Source organism: Rattus norvegicus, chromosome 7 (assembly GCF_021556685.1).
Source record: "Rattus norvegicus strain SHRSP/BbbUtx chromosome 7, alternate assembly SHRSP_T2T, whole genome shotgun sequence".
Classification (NCBI taxonomy): Eukaryota; Metazoa; Chordata; class Mammalia; order Rodentia; family Muridae; genus Rattus; species Rattus norvegicus.
The window spans coordinates 19,779,419-19,801,015 of record NC_141540.1 but is presented as its reverse complement, the minus strand read 5'-3'; the positions used below and the strand labels follow the sequence as shown (position 1 = coordinate 19,801,015).

General features: G+C 45.9%; 1 protein-coding gene across 1 annotated transcript in view; it reads right to left on the bottom strand.

Annotated features, from left to right (window-relative positions):
• Positions 1-2,843: 2,843 nt before the first annotated feature.
• Positions 2,844-21,597, bottom strand: part of Myo1f (myosin IF) — a 50,519-nt gene continuing 31,765 nt past the window's right edge. Inside the window, 14 exon segments of the mRNA NM_001108076.2 lie at positions 2,844-3,312; positions 5,416-5,585; positions 5,683-5,878; positions 7,324-7,407; positions 7,834-7,982; positions 8,118-8,264; positions 8,722-8,867; positions 11,614-11,783; positions 11,871-11,985; positions 14,705-14,849; positions 14,953-15,051; positions 15,887-15,993; positions 17,595-17,676; positions 19,955-20,040. Of these exon segments, the coding sequence (NP_001101546.1) occupies positions 3,236-3,312; positions 5,416-5,585; positions 5,683-5,878; positions 7,324-7,407; positions 7,834-7,982; positions 8,118-8,264; positions 8,722-8,867; positions 11,614-11,783; positions 11,871-11,985; positions 14,705-14,849; positions 14,953-15,051; positions 15,887-15,993; positions 17,595-17,676; positions 19,955-20,040 (1,773 nt within the window). The 3' untranslated portion in view covers positions 2,844-3,235.

Genomic DNA, 21,597 nt, shown 5'->3' with positions numbered 1-21,597 from the left:
GAGAAAGTGGGGGTGGTGATGAATCTGTTCAAAATATGTTGTATAAAATTCTCAAATATGTAGCCAAAGATAGCTGAATTTTTCATCTTCCTGGCCTCCACATCCAGAGTGATTGGATTATAAGTATGTACCACAACATCTGTTGTGTGCCATATTGGTGGCCCAATTCAGGGTTTGCGTATTTAGGAAAGCATTTGGCCAGCTGGGCTTTTTTGCCTCAACCCCTTTTTATTGCAAGGTGAAGAGGTGCTTCTGTGCTGGGGAAGGAAGGATAGGGTTGAGGCTGAGGAAAGAACAGGGCCACAAGGAAGGGAGAGGGGGGGCCGGATGTAAGAAATTTTGTGAAAGAGCCCACAGGATGTGGGGCTGAGGCCTGGCTAGAATGTGGGTGACAGCAGTTCACAGTGTGGAACTGTCCCTAACCTAATTATTCAAAACTGTGTTAGACTATATCAAGGCCACTTTTCTTCTCTCCAATCCTTCCCAATACTTAACCATACACCCTGCTCATAGCCTTTATTTCCTGTGAAAGGGGTATCCTCTGTGCCAGTGGAGTGAGGGGACTGTATCCTCAAAGTGCAAGGACGGGAGAGCAGTCTGCATAGTGAGTTTCTTCATGCTAGGAAAGCATTCATCTCTTGGGCTACATCCCTGGTTTTGCTTTCCTTCTGTTTCGTTCCCTTCCCATTCCTCTTTAACCTCCCTCCTTCTTCCGTTTTGGTACTGGGTTGGAACATAGAGCTTCGTGCATGATAAGCAAACACTACCAACTGAGCTATCTCCCTAGCCCTTTACTTTTTTTGTAATGGAAATTTATTTAAAATCACAATTGAATTCAATTTCTTGCTATGTGTGTGTAGGCATACCACCTGCTATACTGTGTATGTTGAGGTCACAGGGTACCTAGCAGAATTGGGTGTCTTCTTCTATCATGTGGGTGCTAGGCATGGAACCAAGTTGTCAAACTTGATAGGAAGCATCTCTACTTGTTTTTTTTTTTTTGTTGTTGTTGTTTTGTTTTTGTTTTTGTTTTTTAAAGATTTATTTATTTATTTCATGTATGTGAGTACACTGTTTCTGTCTTCAGACACCAGAAGCGGGCACCAGATGCTCATTACAAGTGGTAGTGAGCCACCATGTGGTTGGTGGAATTGAACTCAGGACCTCTGGAAGAGCAAGGTCTCTTAACCACTGAGCCATCTCTCCAGCCCGCATCTCTACTTGTTGAGTCATTTTGCTGTCTCTTATCAATTTATATGCTATCATTGTTGTTTTAAATACCTGTTTTTATTTTATGTATATAAGTGCTTTGTCTACACGTGTGTGTATATGTATCATGTGTGTGCTTGGGCCCAGGGAGGCCAGACGAAGGTGTTAGAAACCCTGAGACTGGAGTTATAATGGTTGTGAGCTATCTTGTAGGTACTGGGAATCAAACCCTGATCCTCTAGGAGAGCAGTCAGTACTCTTAACTGCTGAACCAGCTCTCTGTAGGTAATTAGTGGGAAGGAACACACAAAAAAGGAAGCCTTTGCATAGTTGGTTCAATCCTTCCACCTTTCTGTGTTCTGGGGATGAAATTCAGGTTGCCAGGAGGGAATAACAAGCACCTTCGCCTGCTGAGTGTCTTACTCACTGACCCTCTTCTTCCATAAAAGTCATGAACTCATATAAGGCCTGAACACTGTATAAAGAACTACAGGTACATAAGGAATGTTGAGAAAGAGGAATTGTCTTCCCCAGAGAAGAACATGCCAATTGGTTATCCAATATCAAATGGTCAGCCCTGAAAACACATACATACAAATGATATTGTACAGAGTGAGCACGTGTATTAATATATTTAGGAAGGGGGAAATGATTATTTTATAATGTCAAAAAGTAATTAGTTTATAATCTCAAAAAGAAAACAATATTAAAAAATAAATCTTGGGGCTGGGGATTTAGCTCAGTGGTAGAGCGCTTACCTAGGAAGCGCAAGGCCCTGGGTTCGGTCCCCAGCTCCAAAAAAAAAGAACCAAAAAAAAAAATAAATCTTAATTTTTAACACTGGTTTGTGAAAACAGGCAGAGGACACATGTCTTTAATTCTAGGACTTACAAGGCAAAGGAAAACAGATCTGGAGTTCAAGGCTAACCTGAACTCCTGCATAGTAAGTTTCTGTCTGTCTGTCTCTGTGGTTTCTCTGTTTCTGTCTCTTTTTCTCTCTTTCCGAGCTGGGTTTAACTTCATGCTAAGCAAATATTCTTGATCTTAAACTAAAGGGTAAAAGAACACAGAGATGGAGTGGTCTAGCCTCACTCAAGGACTGTTAAGAATTTTTGTAGAATGATTGGCCAACAAGAGGCCTAATGAGGCCCAGCTGCTTCCTTGTGATTGTTTTCCAGCCAAAGTTGGTTTTTTGAGGCAAATGTAGTGGAGAAAAGGAAAAAGGACCAGATGGGCTTTTCTGGACAGCCTTCCCCCCACCTCCTCAAAGGATCTCATTGTAGCCCAAGGCATCCTCAAAATCAGCTATGTAGGGACTGGTGAGATGGTTTAGTGGGTTAAGGCCTTCACCACTAAACCTGATGACCTGAGTTTGATTAGATTCCTGGAATCTACACACACACACACACACACACACACACACACACACACACACACACACATACTAAATGTCTTTTAAAAATCAGCTATATAGACATTGAACTCTTCATCTTCCTGCCTCTACCTCTTAAGTACTGAGATTGCAGGCATGCGCGACCATGCCGTTTTATGCAGTCCTGATGAAACCGTGGATTATGCTTGAGAAGCAAGCACTCTAACAACTAAGTCACAGACCCAGGCCCAGAACTCAGTAATTTACTTCTTGTTTTTACCTGACATATGTTTATTGCCTCAGTGATGAGAAAAAGTGGAAAGGCCTAATTGTTGAAGTCTCCTAACCCTGGGCAGTGCCCAGCACTTAGCTCACAGGGCAGGATATGATTCATTTCATGCACACAAGGCAGCTGGGAGGTAGGTTCTGCAGAAAATACTATTGGACACATGATAAAATGGAGACTTAGATAGCAATTCAACCCATAGGAAGGCAGCACCAGGCATGGGGTGCTACAGTGGTGATCCTCCTATACACAGGGCCCCCACTGGGCTGGAGGTCATAAGCCTGGCCAGTGCAGACAGGGTAATCAAGGCTCCCACTGGCAGGGTTTGGCTCCCAGGAAGACAAGCAGACAGGTGTGTGGATAGATGATCAGATCTTCTCCACATAGTTTCCTGGAAAGAGACCTTCCTGGCCATGCAACCGACCTTTCCACCAGCCAGAAGAATCTGTGGGAGAGAAAAGTTTCAAGTGCCCAGTGCACACTGGAGAAAGCCCACATGACTATTCTGTATCTTAGATTTTTATTTTAATTAACTAAATATGCTCTCGTATGGCTTTGGCTGTTTTCAAACATACTATGTGTGGGGTGGAGAGTGGCTTAGTGGAGAAAGTACTTGTTATACATGTGTGAGGACCCGAGTTTGGTTCTTTTAGAACCGATGAGAGCCAGATGTGGTAGTATATGACATCTGTTATTCCAGCTCAGTGGTGAAACAGGAGAATCCCCAGAAACTCTAGGTGAGCTAGCCTGGCATATATGATGGCAAGCAACAAGAGACACTGTCTCAAACAAGGTGGAAAGTAAGGACAGACCCTAGATTGCCCTCTGACCTCTGTATGTGCACCATGACACTTGTGCACCTTCAGTAAAACATAGGAATGCACATGTGTATGCACACACATACATACAGACACACACGTAAGTACACAGACACACATGCCCATGTACACATGCTCACAGATACAAACACACAAAGATGTGTGCATTGTGTGCCATGCTGCTAAGGTTGTCCTTGGTCTCCTTAGCCCCCTATGTCTGACCCCTAGGCATGAACTGTCACACTCAGTTTTGTTTTGATTGAAGGTTGGTTCTGTCTCCATGACTGAGCCAGCTTGGCTTTATACTCTGCTTCCTCCTCTTTAGTCTCTGAAGTTCTAGGACTATATGTGCGTGCCATCATGCATGACTGTCAGCAGTTGGATATGAAGTTCACTGGGATCAAGTCCAAGGCCTTATACCTGCTAGGCCAGTGTTCTGCTGCTGAGTAGTTTACCCACTAAGCCTGTACCCAGACTTCCATCTCGTCCCCACCCCTCCTTCCCCCAATCCCTCCCTTACATTGAGAAGGATGGAATCCAGAACCTTGTGCTTGTGAGGCAAGTACTCTACCTCCGACCTGTATTCACAGTCTGTCATTCTCTAGTTAATTTACTTGTGCTCTTTTATCAAACCACCTTCTTCCAGAGATCCTGTCCTTTAACCCCCCAGGTATAGTCAGGAGTAACCAGGTCCCCTTGACATCCAGGAGGCCCTACAACCCACTTTTGCAGTGTATGAGGAGCCCATCTGTGTTTACCCCAGAGCATGGAGGTAAGGAATTGGGCAGGGCCATCTAGACTCAGCTTCCGTCCCACTGTCAGAGATCTGTAAAGTCAGTTGTTAGTGACAAAAATAAAGGTTCCAGCCTGGCATGTGGTGGTCACCTGTCATCCCAGCACACAGGAGGTCGAGGGAGGAAGGATCACGAGTTCAAAACCACTCTAGGCATGTCCTTGTCTCTAAATGAACTAAAATAATAAAGATGCATAGGCACTAGGAGTGTGGGAATGAAGCCACAGACCTTGTGCTTTAGGATCAGTGTTCAGAGACGGGGGTATCAAGACTCTGCGGCGCTGGTGAGGCTGTGAGCTGAATGGTCCTATTTATTCATTTACGCTTCTTTTTTCAATGAGTGTGCACCACTATACTCAGCTTTAAGCTTTTTATTACACTTTCTTTTTCAATAATGTGTGTGCATGATATGCACCTCTGTGTTGCATGGATTGCATGCTTTTGCATGTGTGTGAGGAGACCCTATGCTGTCATCCTCTTCTGCTCATCTACCTTATTCACCGAGGCAGAATCTTTCAGTCAGAACCTTGCTCTGAGGTTCCTGTGTCTGTCTTCTGAGTCTGGAATTACAGATATGCTGCCATGCCTACCCAGCATTTACTGCTATCTGGGAATCAGAACTCTGGTCCTCATGTTTTCAAGGTAAGAGCTTTAACAATGGAGCCATCTCCCCAGCCTGTGTGTGTGTGTGTGTGTGTGTGTGTGTGTGTGTGTGTTTAGGTAAAGGCCAATCTTTCCTTCCATAATGCGATTGTGTGATCCTGAGGATAAAACTGAGGGCATCAGGTATGGCGGTAATAACCTTTATCCACTGGGCCATCTCATTAGCCTTTGCCCCTCTTCTTGCATGGAAAGGCTGTGTAGTAAAGTGTGAGTGCCTCACTGTGTCAGGGTTCTGAAGACTCTCCACTCTCAACCCCTGCCCCAGAATACAAACCTTCCATCAGGATCTCAATTACTTCATTCACGTTAAAGCTCAGCTCATCCACATCTTGGCCTATGTACTGGTACAGTGCCCGGCACCTCGGGCCATGTGTCCGTGGTTGGGGCTTAGGCCGGCCCACTCCTGGCACAGGTCTCTGCCCTATACTTCGCTTCCTTTGCATGCTGTACGGGGGACATCATGGGTCTCATCACAGCCCTAGATATTCCCCCTATCCCACGACCACCTCCTGGGCTGTGCCCTTCATCTTTCCCCACCTACCCTGCCACACCCTGGTCAGGTACATTTAGGAATTCTGTGTTGTGCTCCGAAGGTGGCCGTGCTCGAGGACGTCTGCTGGCTCCTAGGGTTGAGGATGGAGGGCCCCGTGGAGGCCTCTGGGAACTCCTGCCAGATGTGATCTCCATGGGTAGGGACCTTACCTGGGAAGAGGGTGGTACCCCATTTCGATTCAGGCCTATGGAGGAAGCAAAGATATAGATTGATTCAGATAGAGACATCTGTCATGAATGGCTGTGATCATTTTGAGGAGTTATCTCTAAGTTCTAAGCCTGACAGAAGATGCAGCCACTCTCAACCCAGTGTGGTCAGAAATGTGTGTAAGGGCGAGGAGTGGCGATGCTTGCCTTTAGTCCCAGCACTTGGGGAGTCAGTGGCAGGTAGATCTCTAAGTTTTAGGCCAGCCAGGACCACACTGAGACCCTGTTTCCAAAACAAAAACATAGTGATGCATTTAACTCCAGTACTTGGGGAGGCAGAAGCAGATGGATCTCTTTAAGTGTCAGTGCTACATATTGAGATCCTGTTACACACATGTGCTCGCACACACATGCACAAAACACCAAAACAAAAAGAAAAGCATGGAATCTGAATGAGGAACCTTGGAGGTAGGAAGATGTAGAATGAATGGCTTTAAAAAGTATGTATCATTATTGCATGTGTGTACGATATATGTGTAGGATACATGGTGCAGCACACACATGGAGGTCTGAGGCCAACTCTATGGAGCTGGTTCCCTCTTTCCACATTCACTTGGGTTCTGAGGATCAAATTCAGGCCTCCAAGCTATATACACCAAGAATCTTTACTTGATGAGGAATTTATGGGTTTCTTTCTTCCTTTTCTTTTTCTTCCCCCTCTTCCTTCTTCTCTCCCTCTTTCTCTCTTTCCTCACCCCCTTCCACCTCTTATTCCACCTTTGATTCAGGGTTTCAATATGTAGCCCTGGCTGGTCTGGCACAGGCTTTGTAGACCAAGCTGGCCTTGAACTTTCAGAGATCTACCTGCCTCTGCCTCCTGCGTCCTGGAATTAAGTGTTCACTATACTGGGCTCAGGTGTGTGTGTGTGTTGTATGTGTTGTGTGTGTGTTGTGTGTGTGTGTTTGTGTGTGTGTTGTATGTGTTGTGTGTGTGTGGTGTGTGTGTGTTGTATGTGTTGTGTGTGTGGTGTGTGTGTGTGTTGTATGTGTGGTGTGTGTGTGTGTGTGTGTGTGTGTGTGTGGTGTATGTGTGTGTTTGTGTGTGTTTATTTTCAAGACAGGATGTCATGTAGCCAGGTCGCATCACACTCCCTGTGCAGTTGACACGCCTGGATTTATATGGCTTCTGTATGCTAAGCAAGCACTCTGTGACTGGGATAAAAGTGGTGTGGAAATGTAGATAGAAAATCCAAGCAGAAGTCTGGAGGCAAGAATAAATTTGATGAGTTGGCTAAATAAAATGTAGTTTACTGGCTAGGGAAGTCAGTGACTAGCTAGGGTAGGATTTTAAAGGTATTCCCAATTATGCTTATCCTGCATCTTGTAGTCTATAGAGGAACTATGGTAAGGTCAGATACTGGTCTTGCTAGCTTCTTAAGTCCACAGCAGACAAAGGAAGTCACTAAGAGTTATATCTCCTTACCTCTCGGGGGTCCTGGGGCTGCTCGAGTAGGAGCCTGCGCTGACCTTCGAGGTCTTCCCTGGGCTAACCCCTTACGTGTAGGCTCTGAAAGAAGAAGAAATCAGCAATAGGTTTGAATTGTGGCCCGGCCAGACTAGGTCCTTGGCCCAGGTCCTCCAACGCTCCTCCACTTTGGTTCAGCTTGAGACCACGCACCTGCTCATGCTCATCGGTTCTTCTATGCTAGTTGCCAGTGGGGATTTCTTACCTACTTTTTGAGCTCTCCCACTCCAGGGCACGCCCCACCATCTGTTGATGGTTGCTTAGTGTTGCTTCAATGGCCATGTCTCACTCTCCACGTTTCTCTCCCTCTTATTGGTCATTTCTCTAAGGCAAGTTGACTCTAGAGGCCCTGACCTCTCTAGACTAGCCTAAGTCGCTGGCTCCACCCCCACAAAGTTGACTGGTCTTCAGTGACCACGCCTAGGCCTCACTCCGTGGTGCCCAGTTCTGTTTCTCCCGCTGACTTACTGGTGCTCTTAGGCAATCCGTCCCCAATGCTGATAGTGAGAGCTCGACTCCCAGCCTTGAGCACAGCCAAGTCACCTGTCCCTCGAGAGAAGGTGACGTTTCGGGTGCTGCCTCCGCCCCAGCCTTCCTTCTTCACTCGGAACTGTAGCCTAGGGGAGAGAAAGGAGTTTGGGTGTACCAGTTGGGGTCCCTCTTCCACATCCCACTCGTGCCGGGGTCCCAGCAGTAGGTAGGGGGTTGGGCAGAGGGTGGTGTTCAAGCTGGCTATGGATTGAGAGGCATACATGTCGCTGAAGGTGAGGGGTAGTGGCCTGCGCGCTGCCTCTTCAAAGCGCTTGCACAGAAGGCTGACAAATTCCGTCTTGAAGATACTTTCTAAGAAGCTATCAGCAGCCTCTTCTTGAAGGATGAAGAAGTCATCCTGTCGGGTGCTGGGGAAAAGGCAAGAGAATATTAAGTGGGGGTGCAGGAAGACAGGATGTATAGGGTCCAATCTATGAGGATCAAGTTGGGGGAAGGAAAAAGGAGAAGCCTGAGAAGGTGGTAATTAAGAATGATCAGAGGTCAGGTAGGAAGAGGGACAGAAATTGTCTCCAAACAAAGATTATGAGAGTAGGGCTGGACCTGAGTTACTTTCTCTGGGACCCATATGGTGGAATGACTGCACAGACCTCCACTCGTGCTGTGATGTGTGCCCGCCCCCCCAAATAAAAATGTCATTAAATAGTTTGTTGAAGATCATGACAGAAGAGGCAAGTGAATGTGGCAGGTAGCAACAAGGCAGCAGTAGGTATAACACCTAAAGTTACCATGGTAACAAGCAAGGAGGCAGCAGAGGAACACCTGACAGGTGGGTTAATACAGGGACAGGTGGCCACTTGGCCTTACCTGAGGGACACCCCTCGGAGAGCTTGGATCTCCAATTTCTTCTTCAGAACTTCACGCACCAGACCCTTCTCTGGTCCCTTTTTCACCTTCTCTCTCCCGATCACATACACGCACTTGGGGGTCAGGATCAAGTCCCGTTTGATGGGCTGCAGGGATGCAAAGCCAGAGGCTGATGGGTGGTCCCCAAGGGAATGGGCAGCCTGGCACTAGAGGATCAACTCTAGACAAGGGTGGAGCTTTCAGGGCAGGTGACTGGGAAATCTCTTTATGTGTGAATTGCTAAATAATGTAAGAGATAGAATAAAGGTGAGGTTATATTGTTTAGAAAATGTAGTGTGTGTGTGTGTGTGTGTGTGTGTGTGTGTGTGTGTGTGTTGTGGAATGCTGTCCTCTGGGTATGACATGGCTGTTGCCCTCTACAACTAACTTTATCCTTAAGAGACCTGCACAAGGGATTGGGGATTTAGCTCAGTGGTAGAGCACTTACCTAGCAAGTGCAAGGCCCTGGGTTCGGTCCCCAGCTCCAAAAAAAAAAAAAAAAAAAAGAAAGAAAGAAAGAAAAAAAAAAAGAGACCTGCACAAGATTGGGTCTACTAACATTTGATTTCAGGTGAGGGATTCATGTGGCCCTGTCCCTCCTTGAAGATCTGTAGGTAGGTAATGGTTTGTGAGGGAGAATTAGATATTTTCTTCAGTGGTCTAACTAATTTTAAGTTGTCAGTGCTTCTATAATCTCTGGAAATAACTCAAATAAGCTTATCGTGTCACTGAACTATATTTTAATGGAATAATTTTTTTGGTCTATCATTAGTGTCCTATTTGGAGTAAAGAGGCATTTGTTAGTCTCTCTAGGAAAAGTTCACAAGACTGTATGCATGTGTATACATTTGTACTGGGAATGGAATCCTTGCATGCTTAAGCACTAGAGGCCAAACCTACTCCCATCTTGGGACAATCTTGAAAGAAAAAACATATTTAAAAAGCCTGAGAACTTGACCTGCAGCTGAACCCAAGCTGCACCAAGTACCAGGAAGGACTCCTCGGCTTGTCCTTGACCCATACCCCAGATTCACTCTCTAGCTACTTCCTAGCAACAGTCAATCAAAGATTAGTCTGACTGTTTCAGATGTGCTTTCAGCCCGTTTGTGACTGTATACGGTCTTGCTTCCGATCACCCACCTGTCGGCTTATAGTCATTCTATTAGATACTTGCCGGAATGGACATCCCTCACTTACTCCATTTCCTATAATATCTTGTCCTGCTGAGGGTTTGAGGCTGCTCCACCTTCCCACCATGCTGTGTGAGGGCTGGGCAGAAGGAGAGCCCTAGCCCGAGCTTGTAATAAAAAGACCCTAATTCGATTGCATTGGAAACGGCTCCCTGGTGGGTTTTGGGGTTCATGAATGCTTCCTGATAGAACAAGCACACACTGAGCCACATGCCCTCAGCTCAGCTTTTGAAAAGGTATGGATTGAGGCCTGGCAGTGGCACACATTTTTAATCTCAGTACTTGGGAGGCAGAGACAGATGAATTTCCGTGAGTTTAAGGCTAATCTGGTCTACAGAGTGAGTTCCAGAATAGCTAGGCCTACACAGTGATACCCTATCTTCGGGGGAAAGGTATTGATTGCTTGAATGAGTGAATACACATCACAGAGGCGGATAAGAGTATATTGCCTAAGCAGTCTTTTTGTGGTGGGATACACTTGTAAACTCAGGGCTTGGGGAGGTTAGGCCAGGAGGATTGTACGTTTTAGGCCAGCTTTAGCTCAAAGGGATGAAAAAAAAAAAAAAAGAAAAGTCATGGTCACAAGTAAGGGGCATGTGTATATATGAACCACATGAATCTGTGAGTTGTATAGGAAGGTGGGGGATGTCGGTTAGTTTGTAGCTATTTTTTGTGTGTATCTGTGACTGTGTAACATGTGCATGGCATGGCGTGATGAGAGGACAACCTATGGGAGTCAGTTCTCTCCCTCCACCAACTGGGCTCTAGGGATTGAACTCAGGTCTTCAGGGTTGTCAGCAAGTACCTTTTCCTGCTGTGCTATCTCACCGTCTCATCGTGTGTGTGTGTGTGTGTGTGTGTGTGTGTGTGTGTGTGTGTGTGTGTGTGTGTGTGTATACATGCTTGCCTATAAGGGATTTTTCTAGATTAGGTTAATTGGTCATGATAATTAATCTGGTCATGATTTCTGGAACAGTCAGGCATGTACCTGTGAACAAGGCTCCTTAATTTGGTAAGAGTGTTTATATAGACAGGGACTTCAGAGTCAAGTCCAGGTTCAATGAATGGACACATGTGTCTAAGCCAGGTATAGGAAGTGTTCCTGTGGAATAGGCTTCTGGATCAAGTGAATATGTCATAGTAGACAGATGTATCTGGTAAAATGAGGGTGTATCTGATGGTTAGGTGTGTCTGCGTTACACAAGGACAGGCTTGATAGCTCTATTACTAGCTGTGAGAGTGTGGATGGGTGTGACAGTGTGACATGAGATGTCCCCCCCACCCCTGCTCAGGGTTTCATATAGCTCAGGTTGAGCTGGAACTCACTATATAGTGGAGGATGGCCATGCAATCTGAGAGCTGGGATTGTAGGTATTAGTTACCATGCCTGGTTTATATGGTACTGGGGATGGAGCACAGGGTGCATGCTAAGCAAGTACTCTGCCAATTGCACTACAGCCCCATGAGGGCATGTTTGATGGGCAACAGTATCTACCACAGTGGAGGTTTTCCGTGTGGATGTGTGTCTGTGAGAAAAGATGTCTGGAGGCTAGGGGAACATACAGCTGTGCACAGGTGCATCTGGATCCCATGGTGGTATGCTTCTGGTGTGGCTGCTCAGCAGAGCCACAACCTCTCATGGGAACACCCACTCAGGTCTCACCTTGAAGCGGCGGTCATACTTGGTGACTGAGTCGGCAAAGTCCACTCGTTCCCTTTTAGCCAGGAACTGGCGCAGCTCAGGCCGCTCCTCCAGCCCCAGATAGTCCCCGACAAAGTTCCGGTTGATGCTGTTTCGCCTTCGTTCCTTCTTGTTCAGTAGGATGTTGGAAGCTGAGAGGACATGTGTGTAGTTAAAAGACATGGCGTCTCCCTAATCCTCTTGCCCCCAGACTTAGCCTCCTCATGAAGGCCCCTCACCTTCTTCCCGCATCTCTTCATACTTTCGGACTGCTATGTGGCGCCGCCAGGCTTTCTGGATAGTGCGGGCAAAGCCGTCAAACTTCCTCTCTCGCATCTCTTCCAGGAGGAAAAGCTGGATAGGAGGGAGGGGTAGTGGGTCCTGGCATCTCCCAAGTCCCTGACTTCCATGGACCCTCCTGGATAGCCTCACAGTTGCTATGCAGTTGAGGACAACCTTGAAGTCCTGAACTTCCCGCCTCTACCTAAGTGTGGGATGATAGGCGTGCACTTTTACATCTGGTTTATGGGCTGCTGAAAGGAACCCAGGGTTTTGTGTATACTAGCACTCCATCAAATGAGCCACATCCACGTTCTCGCCATCCAAAATAGTTTTTGTTTTCTCCTCATGACTACACCTAGAAATTCCTCCCATTTAGGGGCTCATGCCCCTCTGCATTAAATTAGAACAGGGGTGGTGTGCTGGAGATATGGCTCAGCAGTTAAGAGTAACAATGGCTCTTGTAGAAGACCTAAGTTCAGTTCCCAATACTCATGTCAGGCAGCCCACGGCCATCCAGCTCCATGGGATCCAACACTCTCATTTGGCCTTGGTGGGCAACCTCTCACCCATAGCAAACTCTCTCACATGTACATATACACTAATTAAATTAGATTAGAATTGTGGGTTTGTCTTGTTAGCTTCAGATACTACTGCCACCACTGGTTTGCCGTGTGTGTGTGTGTGTGTGTGTGTGTGTGTGTGTTTCTGGGATGAACTTGTGGCAGCTAGAGGACAACTTTCTGGAGTCAGTTCCCACTTTCCACTGTGTGGAACCAGGGCTCAAATTCAGTTGTCAAGATTGGCAAGAGCCTTTATCTTCTGAGGTGGCTCAACAGCCCATACTTTTATTTTAGCCATTTTCTCTACTTTTAATTTTTAAAGATTTATTCATTTTTAAATTTAAATATTTGTTTATTTTTAATTTTATGTGCATGCGTGTTTTGCCTACATGAATATCTGGGCAAGAGAGAGCATTAACTTATCTGAAATTAGAGGTATGAATGTTTGTGAGCCAGCACATGGATGCTGGAACTGAATCTAGGTCCTCTGAAAGGGTAGCAAGTGCTTTTACCTGATGAACCACCTTTCCAGCCCACCTATCATCGTTTTTCTCCTTTCATTTTACTAAAATTCTTTTCATCTGAATCAATCCCCTACCTCCCCCCATACCCTATTATTTATTTATTTATTTATTTATTTATTTATTTATTTATTACTTTTGGAGTTGGAGAGATGGTTGAGTGGTTAAGAACACTGGCTGCTATTCCATAGGATCTGGGTTGGTTTGGTCCCCAGCACCCACATGGTGGCTCACAACTCTCTGTAACTTCAGATCTGATGCCCTCTTCAGGCTACCACTGGTTCTGCATGTACATGGAATACAGACATACAGGCAGGTAAAACACCCGCACACATAAAAAGAAATAAAATATTTACAAAAATTATTTGTTTGTTTGCATATTTACTTGAGACAGATTCTCTCCACCTGACCTTGGCTGCCCTGGAAATCACAGTGTAGACCAGGCTAGCCTTAAACTCACAGAAATCCTTTTGCGTCTACCTCTGAGAGGTGGGATTAAAGGATTAAAGGGATGTATCGCAGTACACATCTGGTACACACCTTTAATTCCAGCATACAGGGAGATCTCTGTGAGTTTGAGGCTAGCCTGGTATATGTAGCAAATTCCAGGTCAGCCAGGGCTACATAGTGAGACCTTGTCAAAAACAAAAAGCTCAACAAATAATTCAGTCTCCCCCTCTGCCCAATTCTGATAAAAACTGACCTCTAGGGGCTGGAGAGATGGCTCAGTGGTTAAGAGCACCCGACTGCTCTTCCAGAGGTTATGAGTTCAATTCCCAGCAACCACATGGTGGCTCACAACCATCTGTAAAGAGATCTGATGCCCTCTTCTGGTGTATCTGAAGACAGCTACAGTGTACTTATATATAATAAATAAATAAATCTTTAAAAAAAAAAAACTGACCTCTAACTTGTCATGTGTTCATAGTTCTCACCTAGTAAATTTCCCCCAAATTAAAGTCTGCACACTTAAAAATGTCATCACAATTAAATTTTTTGACACAGGGTCTCTCACTACACGCATAGTCCTTTCCCTCAGCCTCCTGAGTGTTGGCATACAGGGGTGAGCTACTGTGTTCAACCTCAAACTTTAATTTTTCTTATACAGCTTTACCAGAGGGTCTGGTATGTACCTCAGTTGGCAGGGTGTTTGCCTCCTACTCACCCCCAGAACTACCTTACCAAAACCAAAACCAAAACCAAAACCAAAACCAAAACCAAAACCAAAACCAGTGGCTGTGGTGCCCCGGGCATGAGGGAGCAATAGGAGGAACAAAGTTTAAAGATGCACAATGAGGTGGAGGCCAGCCTGGGTTTCATGGGACTCTGTCTTAAGAAAAAGAAGGCTTTGGCCTAGCTCGTTTTATTTTATGTATTTTTTTCTACTGTGTGTCAGTTTTTGGAGGGTTAATATCTTGTGGAAATTTTGCCTGCAATAAGTAGGAAGTTGGAACTCTTAGTCTCTTTCTCATCCTCTCTTTCTTCCTCCCCCACTTTGTTCTCCTTCCTATGTTACAACTAAATCCTCCTAGGCACAGTTTTACATATTTGCATCTTTATTTTTTGATAACCCTTTATTCTCCCACCTTCTTCCCTTCCTCTCTGCCTCAGCTTTTCTCTTCCTTCCCACAGTCTCACTCTGTGGCATACCCTGATCTGGAATCAGTCATCTTGCTGGTTCCCATCCTTCTTTCTCTCACACACACTCACCGACTCAGGGTTCTTAACAAAGACCTTGGTGCTGCCCATCTGGTACTGGTCTGGCTCCATGTTGACAGCACGAAGCAGGTGCTGGACACCCTGACGTTCATCTCCACGCCACCGTGGCCATGTCTCAGGGGTCAGGATGGCATACCTAGAGGTGGAGGTCATGCAGGTGTGGGGACATTTGGAGCAGGCCTGTTGGCTGGCCATTTCAATAGGAGAGGCAGTTAAGGCAGGAGAGACAAGTGCATTACCTTTGCAGGAACTTGGAGAACTGCCGACGGTAGGCAAAACCTGCCCTACGCACTCGGATGTTCTCCCTCAGGCCCAGGTACTCCACTTGATGCTTCACTCTGTGGGAGTGAGGTTTCCTGAGCTCCAGAAAGTGAGGGATGTCCAGAAAAAACTAGGGGCATGAGGCCTGGATTGTGCTGGGGGTATCTCATGGGTCAGTCTGTCTGTCTGTCTATCTATCTATCATCTATGTATCTATTTTGTCATCTGTCTACATATTGCCTATCTAATAACTGTCTACATAATCTATCTGTCTATAGCCAGAGTCGCTCTACTGCTTACGTTTCCCTTGAATCTATGATACTCCAGCCTCTACCTCCCAAGGCTGAGAATAAACATAAAAGCCACCATGCCTAGCTTAGGGCAGTTTAGTTAGTGAGTTTTGAGTCCCAAGAAGTTTCTAAGCTCAGTCTGGGACCAAATCTGAAGGTTCTGGGCTCACCTGGAGGTTAATTCAAGGATCAATTCTGGAGTTTAGGTCTGAGAAATTGTGCTTTAATTATTTCACAGTCAGCTGGGGTTACCTGGGAATTGGGTTTCGGGGGGTGCCTCTGTCAGTTCAATGTATAACTTTGGGGCCACAGACGTTTTGCTGTTTTGAGTTGTATTTTTATGTGTGTGCCCATGCATGCATGTGGTGGTCAAGACAACTTGCAGGTTTTGGCTCTTGCCTTCCACTGTATGGAGCCCAGGGATTGAACTCAGATCATTAAGTTTGGCAGCAAGCACCTTTTAATGCTGGGCCATCTCTCTGACCCCCTAGAGGATTTTAAGATGGACTTAGAGTCCAGTCTGGAGTGGTCCTAAAGTGCTTTGTCTGTGGATCAAATGTAAGTGGTTGGTCCATCAGGTCCCTAGATCTTGTGGGGGACATGAAGAGGGTGGTCAGTTCACCTGCTCTCCTCCCAGTCCCGGGGCCGCTTCGTCTCGTTAGGTTTGATGCAGCGGATGTAGTGTGGCGTGCACTTCTTCAGCGTGGATACCAGGTCGTTGGCTTGTTTCTGAGGCAGAGGGAAAGTCAGGAGTGAGGAAGGCTTGAGGATGGCTCTACTGGCTCTTCTCTTTCAAGAAATAGTCATTAAAGAGGGGATGGGAAGGTGACTGGGCAAACCACAGGTGTGCATGATGCCCTGGGCTCTCAGCACGAGGGCTGATACTGTGCATCTACCCAGCTCTTTCTTGTTTTTTTTAAGACAGGATTTCTCTGTATAACAGTCCTGGCTGTCCCGGGACTCACTGTATAGATCAGGCTGGACTTGAACTGACCAAGATCTACCTTCCTCTGCCTCTCAAGTGCTGGGATTAAAGGTGATCTACCCACCTCTTAAATCTCAAACTTGGAGTTCTCATGTCTGTTGCATTTAACACATAGCTTAGCACACAATAAGTATTTAGGAGATATTTGATGACTGAGTAATAAGAAACCAGAACTTTCATCTGTTTTCAAGGGGACAGTGACTTTGGAATAAGTTAATGGCTGTCTGTCTCTGATCATTGGCTTCTTCATCTGCCAAGTAGGACTGAGCTAATTCCTTGTACGTGTGAGGATCTGCTGTCATCACAAATTCCTCAACAAACAATTGTGAATGTGACCTTAGGATGGGACCTTATGTTCCCTGCAGCATTATTTACCCTCAACAGAAGGTGGACCCAACCCTTTAGTACAATGAATGAAAAAGATGACTATAACATATCCCACACCATAGGATATTATTCAGCCTTCAGAAGGAAGGACATTCTGATAACAAGCTCCAACATGGATGGACTCTGAGGACATTTCTGTGACTGACATTAGCCAGATATGTGCTCGACAGTGCCACTGAAAAGAGGTCCTTAAAATCACCAGATCTATATGACAGAATCTATGTCCATGATGGGACTCAGGGTCTGTGGAGTTAGTTTTGAATGGGGACACATTCTGAATTTGAAAAGATGATAATGTCTGGACATGGCTGGTAGGGATGGCTGCATAACACTGCAAACATAGCCCATGTGTCATTGAATTACACATTTAAAATGGGTAAGACAGCCTGTTCTGTGATAGTGGATATGTATTTGTATCTCCACTTTAAAGTAAGTGGTCTGGAAAGGGTAGCCCAATGATAGTGTGCGTGTCCAACATGTGTAAGACCTTGGGTTCCATCTGTAAGCACGGGAAGGAAGAAAGGATGAACAGAAGGGAAGATGGAAAGGAGGGGGAAAGGGAGTCAGACAAGGTGGAGAGGGAAAGGAGAGGTGGAAGTGGAAAGGAAGGGAGGGGGGAGCAGAGGGGGAAAGAGAAGAGAGGGCTGAGAGAGGAGGAAGGGAAGGGAAGGGAAGTAGAGATGGGAGAAAAAAGAGAAGGAAAGTGAAGGAAGAAGAGGAAGAGGAGGGATGAAGACAGGGAAGGAAAAGGGGAGGGAAGGAAGAAAGGAAGGAAAGACAGATGGACCAAACTTAGGCTTATCTTCCTAAACGCAGAGCTGAAGGAAGACCTGATAGATCAAAAGGTGCCATAGTGAGAATCCAAGGGACAGGGAACAGACAGACATTGGAACAAGGAAAAAAGAGTTTGGACAGGTGGAACTTGCCTCTCAGGTCCCCTTCCCACCTCTAGGCCCACCTTGATCTTGGAGCCAGCAGTACTGGGGCGGCCCTTCTTGTCTACATCCAGCTTCTCAGGAAAGAGCATCCGTAGGAAGGCCCTAAGGAGAGAGGAGCAGATCAGAATGAAGACAGACACTCGGGGCATCCTTCTTCAGACCTCAGAGTTGTAGGGGCTGCCTTAGTGTTTAGATGCAAAGTAGGGGTCCCTCTGAGTGTGGGCAGGGGCTGTGAGGTTGACATCATATTTTGAGTCTCTTGATTTATCTTCACATATTAGTTTTACTCCATGATAATAGCAAGTCACACAATACAGAGTTAAACTAAATAGAAACATGTATGGAGGTAGGAGAATCAGAAGTTCATCTTTAGCTACATCATGAGTTCAAGGCCAGCCTGGGCTATATGAAACGTTTTTTTCTTTAAATATAAGGTCTTTCTACATAGCCCTGGCTGTCCTGAACTCACTATATAGATCAGGCTGGTCTTGAACTCATAGAAATAGGCTTGCCTTTCTTTGCCTTCCAAGTGCTGGAATTAAAAGCATGCACCTCCATTGATGGCATGAGAGAGTCCCTGTCTTAAAACAACAAACAAGGAACTAGGTTACAACTTAAGTTTATAGGTGGTTGCCTTGTATGAACACAGTCCTGGGTTCCATATTCAGCACCACATATACCAAGCACAGCCACACATGCCGATAGTCTGAGAGCTGCAAGGTAAGAGGCCTAATGACCACAAGTTCCAGGTCACCCTTGTTATGTAGTGAGTCGGAGGTCTGCCTCGTCTGCACAAGACTATCTAAAACCAACCCAACCCAAATAAATAAATAAATAGAAAAATCTATCAATTAGGAAAGTATCTTGGCAGCAGAGTCATGTCTCCTGCAGGCAGCCCTACATGTACATTTTTGCATATCTATGCAAGGAAATATGCACAGCATTCAGCAATAGTGGTGCATGCTTTAATCCTAGCCTCCTAAGGCAGGTGGATCTCTGTGAATTAGAGAACAACCTGGTCTATATAGCAAGTTCCAAGCCATCCAGAGATACATAGCAAGACCTTGTCTCAAAACAAAACAAAACAAAACAAAACGAAACAAAACAACATCAAGAAACAAACCAGGAGAACAAACAAACAAAAACAAATCCACAATAACCCTCCCCCTGCCAAAGAAATATGCAGAGAGGCTGGGGAGCTGGCTCAGTTGGCAAAGTATAAACATACAGACATTTTTCTTGTTTTGTTTCTAAGACCAGTACATGCTGATTTAGGAACCTTACCTGGATGCCTCCCTTTTTGCCTGTTGATTTATTTACACAAGGTCTTTGTGTGAGTGAAGGTGCATTCTGGTGGAGGTCAGAGGACAACCTTTGAATGTGCCCTGCCTTTCCAGCTTGGGACTGAGTCTCTTCATAAGCCAGGTGGAGAGCAGGGAGATCCTGGGGTCTTCACCTACCATTTCGCCATAGGCCTATGACTGTCAGTGCTTACACCAGTGTGTCCAGCTGATGTGGGATCTGGCAATCCAAACTCTAGGCTCAACTCTTCATTACGCTTGTGCAACAACTGCTTCACCTACTGACCCATCTCCTCTGTCCTATTTATAGGTTTTCAGAGACAGAGGCTCATTAGCTCAAGCTCAGACTCCAAGTCCTGAGGAGGCTTTTGAGCTTTCAATCCTCTTGTTCTCTAAGTGACACAATGATGGGCGTACAATATCACACCCGCTTTTCTATGGTACTGGGAATGCAATTAAGGACATCCTGCATACTGGGCAAGAAATCTACCAACTGAACCACACCCAAACCCCTTTCCTTTTGAGGCAGGGTTTCATGGAGCCCAGGATGATCCTGACTCATTGTATAGTTGAGAGTGACCTCCACTTCCATCTCCTGCGTGCACAACCACGTCTACTTTATACAGTACTAGGGAGGGAACCCAGGGCTTGCCTAGCATGGCAACTGAGGTAGCTCCCCAGCTCTGTAATGTGTTTCCTCTTTGCTTAAAGGGCAGCTATTCACTGGACTGCTAGGATTGTGGGAAGCACTTTTATGACAAGACACAAAAGGAACTGAACTCAGGGGTGTCCCCTGGGAAGGGACCCAAAGTCAGACCACGGTTTGTTTCTCTTCTGTGTACTGGGAGTTGCTTTCCTTTTATTTTCTTTCTGTCCTAGAACTGGAATCCAAACACATACTAGGGAAATACTCATCACTGAGTTACACCATCACACGTCAGAGTTTTAGCTCAGAGCTCTGTCTTGGCCACATAACCGCACACAAAGTTCATAGGATGACCAGGTTCTGGAGAGACATAGTAGTTCCCAAGCCTCCATTCCTCTGGGGGTTTATGCCCAAAGGCCACACAGCTACTCACTGGTCGCTGGACTGCATCAGTTCTATAAGATCAGAGAACAGTACATCTCGATTCCTCTCACAGAAGCCACTGACATCATAGGAGACCTGGAGGGAGACAGCGTTGAGGGTCAGTGAGGAGCAATGAGTTTCATGTGTGAGTGTCAGGGCAGGTGGCTAGTGATTCTGTGAGGCTTATTCGGGCCTGAGAGGACTTGGGGTAGAGTTAGAAGAAATCTGTGATTCGGAATAGTAGGTTGTGATCTGTTGTTTGGGGCCTGGCTCCTAGATGCCTGATGTTCAATTGAAGCTGGAAGATGAAGGCTGGGGTTGGAGTTAAGGGGAGATGCCCAGCTGTCTTCCTCAGTGACAGTCTATCGTGCGTGTGTGTGTGTGTGTGTGTGTGTGTGTGTAAGAGAAAGAGAGAGGAGAGAGAGTGTGTGTGTAAGAGAGAGAAATGTGTGTGTGTATGTGTGTGCGTGCGCACCCGCGTGTGTGTGTGTGCATAATAGAGGAGAGTGTGTGTGTGTAAGAGAAAGTGTGTGTAAGAGAATGTGTGTAAGAGAAAGTGCGTGCGTGTGTGTGCGTGCGCACGTGTGTGTGTGTGTGTGTGTGTGTGTGTGTGTGTGTGTGAGTGTGTGTGACTAAACCTAGAGCTTGCTGATTAGCTAAACTAGTAAACTGGCTGCCTGAAAGTCCCAGGGGTCCCTTGTCTGGGTTTTTATGTAGATGCTGAGCATCTGGACGAATGCTTGTTATCTATCTATCTATCTATCTATCTATCTATCTATCTATCTATCTATCTATCTATCTCCTCAACTCCCAGAGTATTTTAGTTAGTTTGTTTTTGACACAGGGTCTGATTGTGTAGAACTGACTGGTCTTCAACTCGATTTGTAGACTAGGCTGGCCTTGAATTCTCAGAGATCTGCCTGCCTTTGCCTCTGGAAGGTTGGAATTAAAGGCTGGCTTCAAATTCCCTATACAGCCAAGGATGGTCTGCTCTTCCTGCTTCCACTTCCCAAGTACTAGAGTTGTAGATATGAATGCTATCAGGGGGACAAGGGGTGATTTGGAATCTTGGTGGTAGATTTTTTTTTCAGAATGGGGCTTCAGTCAGGAAGGTGGGGTGGGTTGCTATTTTAAATGGGGTCTTTTAAAGGTCTTGCTCCTGGTTTTGGCAGCCCTGGCTGAGGAACACAGACAAAGCCTCTGAGGACATTTGGAAATATTTGTTACCCATGCTGAGGTGGTAGAAATAGTCAGGAATCTCTTGGGAAGGTGGCTATAGCTTGGGTAAGAAACTAGGAGATTTCTGTAGCCTCTGGTAGGGGTGAGGTAGATAGGCTCCAGCCCATTTTGTTTGTTTTTAACGGGTCTGGGGAACTGGGGATGGGGTTTTTTGTCAGAGGGTTATAGCTAAGATTGAACATTGGGGTGTGTGTGCCAATATAGAAGAACCATCTTGTCTGTTAGGAGCTGCCTTGCTAATTGGGTAAACTGTGATTAGAGGCCAGTGTGCGTCTGCAGCTCTGGCTGAGGGGACATGAGGTAGGTGCCTAGGCGTTTTCTGGAGAAGTATTTGGGCAATTGGGAGAAGCCCTGGTTCTGGTTAGCAGGGGCCCCTCTGGAAGTGGAACTTGGTTAGAAGAATAGGAAGTTTGC